Raw genomic sequence first — 10,839 nt, forward strand, 5'->3', positions numbered from 1 at the left:
AGTACAAGTTCTATATGTATGTATATAAAAATGTCTGTGTGTGAAACCAAGACATAGAAACATATAAGGCATACAGGTAAAGAAACAATAGCTTAGCATAGAGTAAGACAGATTTTGTGCTGAGGCGTAAAAAGTAAAATGGGTGCAAAAAGGAGGCTTTTTGGCATTTTGAACTATTCATTTCTGGGACACATTTTGACAATACAAATACAACTTAAAATGAAAACATATGGCAACCAAAAAGAATAAGTAACAACAACCCTTGTTTCTGACAATAACTTCAGCTAAACACACAGAAAACATTCAGGTATAGTCATTTATATTTAAACTTGTAGAGAATGATGAACCTTCAAAACCCAAAAATACACAATACAGGGTCTTCACAACCTTTACAGGGATAAATGTTTAACAGAAGTATTGATGGATGGATGTCATGTAGGATGGCGTGGCGTTCAGTAGCTTGCACTGAGGAATTAATCCTGACCTTAACATGTTCTCTATGTTTATCACAAGGATGTGATTTATATACAGCTCTGGAAAAAAAAATGAAGAGACCACTTTATATATATATATTTTTTTAATCTGCATTTTTAAATCCTGGTTTAATCCTGGTTCTGCTGGCAGAGGCTACACTACGTGGCAAGCTGCTTCCAGGCTCTAAGTTTCTAAGACCACAGTATACAAGAACAAGGCATACATGTAAAGAAACAACAGCTTACCACAGAGCAAGACAGATTTTGTGCTGAGGAGTAAAATGTAAAATGTGTGCAAAAAGGAGGCTTTTTGGCATTTTGAACTATTCATTTCTGGGACACATTTTTACAATACAGAAACAACTTAAAATGATGATAAATGGCAACCAAAAATAGTAAGAAACAACAACACTTGTTTCTACAGGAGACACTGGCAATAACCAAAAACCAGCCAGGTAGAGGGCAGAAGCAACTTTCTAATGCCAGAGATGACCGTCAACTTATCTGGCAGTGCCTGATAAATTGAAGGATGACCTCAATGACCTTCAAAAAGAATGGGAAACATTAAGTGGTGTGAAGTGCACTGGTAGGACAAGTTCAACAGGCTCCTAGAAGCAGGACTGAAGTCCGAAATAACAAAGCAAAAGTCCTTCATCAATTAGATGCAGGGAGGAGCCAGGCTGGAGTTTAAAAAGATGTACATTTCACAGAGGCGCACACCCATAAATTGAGAAATGAGTCAAACTGAAAATTTTGCTGTGGTCTCTTAATTTGCTCCTGAGCTGTATCTCATGATTGGCAATTGTACATGTGTGTGTGTATCTATGATGGACCGATGCATCCAAGGAGTCCCCCTAATCTGCAGATGGGTGCATGTAACATTTCCTTCCTGTTTCACTTCAGATTCTGCCAGAGATTACTATAAAGGTTACCCCATGGTGGACTATGTCCACCACCAGCCCAAGCCCTCAACATTCCACCCCAAGGAGAAGAGCTATCTGCCGTCGCCTGACATCCATTCCCCACTGCCCATCACCTTTGCGGCCTCCGAGATGCCAATGTCGAAGATATCAAAGACCAATCAGCAGCCCCTCACTTCCAGCTCCGCTTTCAAGGCGTGGGACCCAAGTAGAAGCTATGAGCAGCAGCCGGTGTCGCACCAGGAGCAGTCCTATGACTGCCAGCATGTCTATTCTGGAAAGAGCCCATTCAACACCGAGACTCTGCCCGAGCTTTTCACTCAGTCCCTGGGGTATGGACAACAGATACACCTCTCCCAGAAGCTTAAGGGGGTGCCAACCAACAGCAAGACGGAGGTCACGGTCTGAACGATGGGCCCTGGAGTGTGGGAGATCGCTTCCACAAAACTGGATGCATGTTAAATGTGGTGAGGAATCAGAGACATGACTGCTTGCTTGTGATTTTTTTCCTCCCATCTCCCTCTCCCTTCCCTGTCGACCCCAACCCCCCCCCCCCAACCCCCAGACTCTGCCACCTCTCTTCCCAGCTCGGTTCGTGCTCCTCCTGTAGACCACATGCGATCTGCATGTCCTATCATTATGGTTAGAGGGACATATATAGCCTCGCTCACTGAAAAAGGTCCCCTGGGATACAACATGGCTGCAGGGACAATGCACCCAGCAGCTTCAGACAAGAACAGAAGAGAGGCGCAGTTCCGGGAACCGGAAGAGAAAGGAAACATAAGTCTTTGCCAAGGTGTTTGTCCAGGAGGAACAGAATCAGAGAAAATAGGAGTGCCATCTGCTGCTTGGGCCCCAAGCAAAGCCCAGACTGCAGCAGGTTACCCACAGGACTCGAACAGCAAGGATCACATCACACGCTGGTGCTGATGAGGTCAGAGCCCCATTTGCCCCAGGGGCCCTATGGCATGGATGCCACAGCCGCTGAAGCAGCGGGGTACCGGGTGTCAGGAAGGTGTGAACTGACTGAACATGGATCATGTAGAGAGGGCTCTGGGACAGCCTGATTCACTGATGATATTCTGAACCAACTCTGATTTAGCCATCGCTTAAAGGACATTGTATGCTTTAAGCTGGGGCTCAAAGTTATACGGTGAACCGTTGACGTGTATAGAGCGGAGATCCGTAGTGGAGACTCATGACGGCTTTTCTAGAATGACCTAAAAACCAGGAAGGATTCATATCTAGTGCATGCTGATCACATTCATAAATCACAACATTAGCATAGACACTGAACTCTTGTTTAATACCAATGTTTAATACAGACACATTATTACCATGTATATGCAGGATATAGGTTACTGATGAGGCTAGAGATAAGAGAGTGAAGTTATCAGGCACATATGATGGGCTTAAGTGCTGGCAGCATTTACCTAAATCACTTACCTTTACAGCTTTATTGCTTTATGTCCCTTAAGCCCCACCCGCCGCAGACAGTTTGAATAATAGCAGGAGTTCCTTCAGTCGACCCTGAGCGATCACCCAAGCTGTTCACAGGCGTACTGCATGCTTTTGTTAGCACCAACCTGCAGTCTGGTAGCAAGGTGGGAGCGTGTTCAGGAATATCTACACCTTAGGGCTGGCAGCTGCCAGGGGGAGAACCATTCCGGTCAGGGTTGGGGGGGGGGGGGGCTATATAGCTTTCAAAACATTAGTCATCATTAGTGGCACATTATGTCAAGTTCTGGCAAATATTCGTAGCTATGTAGAAAAAAACATGATAATGCTCTGTCTTTGGGATTGCTGTAATAGATAATGCCATGTTAGCTCTAGGTGTTTGACAGTCTACATCTGTAGTAATCGACAATCAGCCATCACGACTCATGCTTCCATGTGGAAAGGCACTTATAAGGACAGCTCAGAGTCTACCTCGTCGCTGCCTCATGCAGGCACTGCAGATCTCCGATGCTGGTATTGACTTGGAGTAGGAGTCTCCTGTAGGGGATGCATACTGATTTATTATACGCATGTACAGAAAGCACAGCCCTGCCTGTCTCAGTATGAAAGAAAAACAAACTGGTGTGGTCACATCTTCCCATCTTCACGCATGACAGACACAAGGTTCTACAGACCATCCCAGCTGAAAAGCACCACGACACCACTTAAGGTCTTTGTTGTGCATCTTTGGCATATGGGTCATGGGGGGAATTAAGCTATATGCAATTTTCTTTAAAGAGCAATAACACCTACACTACCAAGGACACCCTGACAAACTTCATGCCTAATGCTTAAGTGACTGCACAGCTTGAAAAAGGAAGATGTCATGAGATTGGTCCTGGTAGGGCTTCTCAGTGTCTCAGCCTTGGATGGGTCCATTATGTTGTGTTTCCAGCAGGAAGTGGTGGCTCCTAGTGTCCATGGCTGACTTTTCCAACCCAAAGAGCCAGCACCATCAGTATCAGCTTATAGACTGACCAGGGGCAGGTTGCACAAAACACCTTAAGTTAAGATTTTCCTTAAAATCCGAGTTAAGGTCTCTTTAAAATAAAGTCGGTTGCACAAGACACCCTTAAGTCTCCTCCTTAAGGTTTCCTAAAAAAATTCTCTTAAGTATTTAAGTTTTTCTCCTTATCTTGGTCTTATACTTAAGGAATCCCTTAACGGTTGTACAAAAGACCTTAGCAACCAAACTAAGGGGAAAAAATTAAGGTACCTCTAACCGTACCTTAACTGCAACAAGGCAGTTTATGATGGTAAATAACGAAAATGAACGCATCCCAAAAAGAATTTTCCGCGACCGGGAGAACCCCTTAGATACGCTTAATGATGAGCAATTGATTTTGCTTTATAAATTTGACCGGTAGTCAATTAATGATTTGTCCGATTGTCTACAGTTGGATCACTCCACAATCCGAAGCCGTGCTTTCCCAGCTGCGTTGCAATTAATGATTGCTCTGCGGTTTTATGCTACGGGCTCGTTCCAGGCTATAATAGGCGATGTATCTCATGTCCACAAGTCAACGGTGTGCCGCGTCATTCACCGAATTTCAAACGCCATTGCCCGTCTGTTGAACACCGTGGTGAAATTCCCCTCTAAACAAGAAGAGGATGAAATAGCGACACACTTCTTTATTCAAGCTCCCGTTCAATATGAAGCTCAATTTATTAACAGAAAAAAATCAATATTCAATCAATGTTCAGTTAGTTTCCAATCATGAACATAAAATAACTAACGTTGTAGCACAAAGTACACTTCTTGAATTAATTTTCATTGCAATTTCCTCCCACATCCGTTGTTTTCTGTTTGCTGTTACTTGTTTATCAATTTTACTTTTTAATATGTTCTTTCTTTTATTGTATTCCTCCAAAAGTATAATCTTTTCCTCCTCTGACCAATTTGGCTTTCTTGTCTTCTTTTCTCCCATTTTTTTTTTTTTTTTACTTTGTGAGTAACTTTGTGAGGCGATAACGGGTATCACAAGCAGGCGCGAGTGCAAGCATATGAACTGTATCCATGGAAACGGGACAATTTTACTGCTGTAAAGCGTCTTTCAATGTCGTAAATCCCTTAATGTTTTTCCTTAACTAAGGAAACCTTTTAAGGGGTTCTGTGCAACACCCTTAAATAAATCCATTAGCTAAGGAGAAATTAAACCTTAAGTGTCATACTTGAGGGGAAAACTTAAGGTATTTTGTGCAACCAGCCCCTGGACTTTATCCAACTGCATAACCATAGAAAATATAAATCAAACTCCTTCGGTTGTGAGCCAAATAAAAATTAATTTCAGCTACAAAACCATCAGTGCTGGGCTGCATATATGAGAAGGGATATACAGTTTACAGCTGTTCACTAAGCACCAAGTTCTGCACTTTGGCATTATGATGAGACGTCGGGGTGTCCCAGTTCCACTCAGAAAAGCAATAACCAGACTTTGGGAAGGCTTAGTGACAAGGGGATGGACATGTTATATAACAAGATGTAAAAGTGAGGGGCTTCCATTGTGGAGCCAGCTATCTAGGGCAATGCTGTTTGGTCAAAGGATGGAAGTATGTGCACCATGGAACACTTTTAGGACAAATGGCATTTCTGTGAACCCCTGAATGACAGAATATCCCCCAGGCAGCTCAAGCCTGCGCCGGGGGTCAGAAACGGCAGAGCTGAGCATGCAATTTTGGTACCAATAACCGTGGGCATCTGTGACCGGCCCAGGAGCAGGGGACTGAGAGATGCTGACTCAGCTGCATGTGAATGTCCCAGAGCTGATGTCACAACAAAATACCAACTATGGAAGGAAAATAATGTAATGAAGACGACTAGAAAGGAAATATATATATATGAAATGCAAAATGAAAATGTATTTGTTGTAAAAAAATTAACTGCGTTCAAGTGTTTGAGCGGCACATTTGGATACATTTAAGACAAACTCGATTATCAACAAATCATGTGACTAATCCAATGTTCAGCTGACATACACCGTATTTGGTATCGATAAGGGCTTTTGAGAACTGAACTGCTGGTTTTCTTCGCGAAGAAGAACCGCGAATGTTGCGCCAAGTTCGTTCAAACTGCAATTTAAATAAATCAAGAAACTGCCTTCCAAACGAAACACAAGTTTCTATGCTGACAAATCGAGAAAATGAAAAGAGAAAAGAGCAGATGGTGCCTCAAGAACGTGGTAAAACACAGCATGATTTTATCTGAACGCAAATGCAAAAGTCTGCTTTCAAAGGCCGGAACCGAAAATAAGGCAAATGAGCTCAACCAGCCTGGATAAGGAGAGCCATGCAGGACAAACACGTGCGTGTGACGTTAAATGCCCGTTTGGACAGTGGAATGACTCACCAGCTTTTTTGGAAAAGGAAGATTTTAATGTTAACGGCAATAATCGTTTCTTGAGTATTAACCATTTAATTTATTTACATCCATGCTTACAACTGCTGTTCTTAATTCTTAGTTCAGGGAAAAATGAGCAAAAAAGCTTAAATACTGTATGTATTTGTATGATACACTGTATAAATAAACATTTTAAACATGCACGCACGCATTCTGAAGTGAAACATAAGCATTAAACCAAGCCAACACCTGTGGCCTGTACTACGAAGCAGGGTTACTGGCTTATCGGGGTAACTTGTCGGATTTAAGGTACCACAGTTTAAATGGACTAAATATTCGCTCACTTACATTTTGCCCAGGCTACCTTAAATCCGACAATTAAAGTTACCCAGATAAGCCAGTAACCCCGCTTCGTAGTACAGGCCACTGAAGCGGACCATTTACCTGGGTCTTAAGCCCCGCCTTTCCTGAACTGCGCACGGTAGTGCCAAGCTTCCTCCTCCCCGGGGTCTGTTCTGCGGTCTTCCTTTATCCCCAGTCAGTGTAAAAATGAGCCATACGATTTTTTGAGATGTCTGGATATGGAACAATGTGCACTATTTGTAACATAGACCGTTATCTAGTCAGATGTATTCAGTCTTTTGTTAAATTGCATCGAAGCAGCTTCTTAGCCTGATTTTGTCTCTCTGTTACACACACACGCATGCGCGCATTTGTATTCATACGTTTGTTGGGACCATCCATTCATTTCTATGAATCCCAGCAATGACAACCTCGACCCCTACCCAGCCGTAAGTAACCAAACAAAATACAAGACTTTTGTATTTGACAGATTTGTATAAAATTGAGTGTCCCCCTGTGAGGACCGAAAAATGGTCCCACAATGTCATTTTTTTTTAATATCACATTTTGGGGACGCTTGGTCCCCACCTTGAAATACACTCACCTAAAGGATTATTAGGAACACCATACTAATACGGTGTTTGACCCCCTTTCGCCTTCAGAACTGCCTTAATTCTACGTGGCATTGATTCAACAAGGTGCTGAAAGCATTCTTTAGAAATGTTGGCCCATATTGATAGGATAGCATCTTGCAGTTGATGGAGATTTGTGGGATGCACATCCAGGGCACGAAGCTCCCGTTCCACCACATCCCAAAGATGCTCTATTGGGTTGAGATCTGGTGACTGTGGGGGCCATTTTAGTACAGTGAACTCATTGTCATGTTCAAGAAACCAATTTGAAATGATTCAAGCTTTGTGACATGGTGCATTATCCTGCTGGAAGTAGCCATCAGAGGATGGGTACATGGTGGTCATAAAGGGATGGACATGGTCAGAAACAATGCTCAGGTAGGCCGTGGTATTTAAACGATGCCCAATTGGCACTAAGGGGCCTAATGTGTGCCAAGAAAACATCCCCCACACCATTACACCACCACCACCAGCCTGCACAGTGGTAACAAGGCATGATGGATCCATGTTCTCATTCTGTTTACGCCAAATTCTGACTCTACCATTTGAATGTCTCAACAGAAATCGAGACTCATCAGACCAGGCAACATTTTTCCAGTCTTCAACTGTCCAATTTTGGTGAGCTTGTGCAAATCGTAGCCTCTTTTTCCTATTTGTAGTGGAGATGAGTGGTACCCGGTGGGGTCATCTGCTGTTGTAGCCCATCTGCCTCAAGGTTGTGCGTGTTGTGGCTTCACAAATGCTTATGCTGCATACCTCGGTTGTAACGAGTGGTTATTTCAGTCAAAGTTGCTCTTCTATCAGCTTGAATCAGTCGGCCCATTTTCCTCTGACCTCTAGCATCAACAAGGCATTTTCGCCCACAGGACTGCCGCATACTGGATGTTTTTCCCTTTGCACACCATTCTTTGTAAACCCTAGAAATGGTTGTGCGTGAAAATCCCAGTAACTGAGCAGATTGTGAAATACTCAGACCGGCCCGTCTGGCACCAAGCCACGCTCAAAATTGCTTAAATCACCTTTCTTTCCCATTCTGACATTCAGTTTGGAGTTCAGGAGATTGTCTTGACCAGGACCACACCCCTAAATGTATTGAAGCAACTGCCATGTGATTGGTTAATTAGATAATTGCATTAATGAGAAATTGAACAGGTGTTCCTAATAATCCTTTAGGTGAGTGTATATACGTAACCCACACACGTGCGTATTAACCGTTATAGTTTTCCCTGACCTAATCTGTATATGAATGATGCACCTACGTATGAGGGCAGCCTCTGTATCTGATGCACTGCTCTCTCAGAATCAAAAGGTGACAATGTCCTTCACCATCCACCTGACACTGAGACTTGGCTGCAGTGGCCAGGAACCGGGACCCACCGAGGTCTGTTTCAAACGACTGCGGCTCTTATGTTTGGGCAAAAAATGATTGTTCTAGAAGGTTACAGTGCTGAGAACGACCTGATTTTATGTGGCAAGAGCACTAATTATTTTTAACGTAAAGACTCGAGGTTGGAACTATTACACAGCTTGTAATTGTCCCCTTTTGTGGAAAACATTACTAACTGTTCTTTGTATAACTTGATAAAAAATACAAATATCACTATATATATATATATATATATATATATAGCTGCATAAGCAATTATGCATGTGTTCACGCACATTATGAAGGAATTTGGTGGATGTATTTCTGAGATGCAGTGATCCTGGAGCCTATCCCAGGAAGCACAGCACGCGAGGCTGAAGACACCCTGGACAGGATCCAAATGAAAACAAAATGGTGGAAATATAGATGTGTGGAAAGGGAATGGGAAGGTTAGGAAACTGAGATAAACACTACAACCGCTTCTGATTTGAGTATAGATAATCGGGTAATAATGTGATTGATTGTAAAGCGCCAAACACTGAAGGTGGGTACCACAGACAGGCAAGGGGATTTGGGAAGAACGACAGTCTGGCTCTGCCATCAGTGGGGGCATGGGCTGCGGAAGGAGCAGAGACATTCGTCAAACGCCCCCCACCCGGCCCCCCTGCCCTCCACTGCGTGCAGTCTGACAGCTCTATCAATCTCTCTTTTCTGCAGTCTGCTCACAGCACCTGTCAGTACACAGGCTGGATGGTTGTGGGCTTCGCGAACAGGTCGAGGGGGCAGGGATGAGCAGGAAGACTCCATGCGAGCACACACCAGGTCTGGAGCACACAAGTCTGCAGCCATACCAGTTCAGAAATTCACGGTCACCACGAGGAATGCCCCGTTTTCAAATGCTTTAGTCGATTTAAAAAAGCTTCCCGTAGATCTTTTCATCACTGTCCCATTCCATATGTGTCAGCCAGTATCAAAGTGTAAATTAAATTGATAAATGCGGTAAACAACTGGAAATTGATCTTATGTAAATCTATTCACATAAATTTGCGGTTTCTGGAGTGCTGTCGTAGTTCTTTTCGTCCTGTAGTAAACAGTGGCTGTACGGCGTTTTATGAAAGCACACTGCCCCCTGGTGGCTTTGAGTAGAAATGTGGGTATAGCGATAATTTCATCCCCGTTATGAGGACCATTCCATACCTTCCAGTGAGACTGTATGACATACAATATGAACCTAAGCCTGAGAGAAAAAAAAATTCAAAGGTACAGCTGTAGTGCAAATTCATTGAAGGGTCCCTGGGGCGGTTCTGGAGAGGGGGGCAGTGCCTCCGTGACAACGGTGGCCCCACTAAATACGCGTACGTATGCTACTTGGGTCTGAAATAAACGTACTGCTATTATTATTTACAATTATATATGCGAGCTAAAATGCGCTGGAAACAAGTGAAACACAAACGTAAGCACATTTTCTTGACGGACTTTTAACGCAGGTGCGCCCGGTAGTCGAATCGCTACAGTTGGTGATAAAGAACGCTAACGACAGAAAAAAAAGATCATCAAGCTTGTGGAATCAAGACAGTCAAAACAAGAAATCAGAGGGAGAGACATATTTGTAAAATGTGTAAAGTGTAACCACAAAAACAATGCATAAAATCGGATTTCGAAATTGTAATTTGTTTTTTAAAGCTGGCAATTTGTGTAACTAATACTTAGAGTACTTTAAGGTCAAACGCATATGCCCACCCCATAACAGGAGAACTGGCCCCAGTATGGCCCCCCACTTGAAATGGTCTGCAATCTCCACTGCCCCCCCCACACACACACACTTCATCAGATGTCCAGGTCGTTTAAGAGGATGGGAAAGGAGGAAGAAACCGAGAGTGAATGAACGGGATGGACCTCAAGTCCTTCTGGATTTGACAATGAACTGCAGAGAGAACACCTGCACTTTAGCTTACTGGAGTGGGGGGGTGGCATAACATCTAAATTAGTTTGGTCAGTTTAGCTTTCAATAAGGGTTGAAAACCACTTTGCACATTGCTAATTGAGTGTAGAATCATTAAGCACTTTAACGGAGTTTAACTATTAATTATATCAGAATCGATCAGTGGGTCTGGAGTAAGCGTCTTTGATTCATTAGTAGGACTTAAGCTTTTAAACGGACCCAATGACCTAAACGATTAGTCCAGGCCTGCAAGTACTAGACTGTCATTATGTGTCGGGGTGATCCACTCACTTTATCCTAACTGGTATAATTTCAAAGGCACCTGCACGT

The 10,839-nt window shown here is 43.3% G+C and overlaps 1 protein-coding gene across 1 annotated transcript in view; it reads left to right on the forward strand.

Annotated features, from left to right (window-relative positions):
• LOC111846392 (protein shisa-9) overlaps positions 1-6,430 on the forward strand; it is a 29,103-nt gene extending 22,673 nt beyond the window's left edge. Inside the window, exon 4 of the mRNA XM_023816517.2 lies at positions 1,377-6,430. Coding sequence (XP_023672285.1) covers positions 1,377-1,801 — 425 coding nt within the window. The 3' untranslated portion in view covers positions 1,802-6,430. The remainder of the gene's footprint in view (positions 1-1,376) is intronic.
• Positions 6,431-10,839: the final 4,409 nt, after the last annotated feature.

Source organism: Paramormyrops kingsleyae, chromosome 22 (assembly GCF_048594095.1).
Source record: "Paramormyrops kingsleyae isolate MSU_618 chromosome 22, PKINGS_0.4, whole genome shotgun sequence".
NCBI lineage: Eukaryota > Metazoa > Chordata > Actinopteri > Osteoglossiformes > Mormyridae > Paramormyrops > Paramormyrops kingsleyae.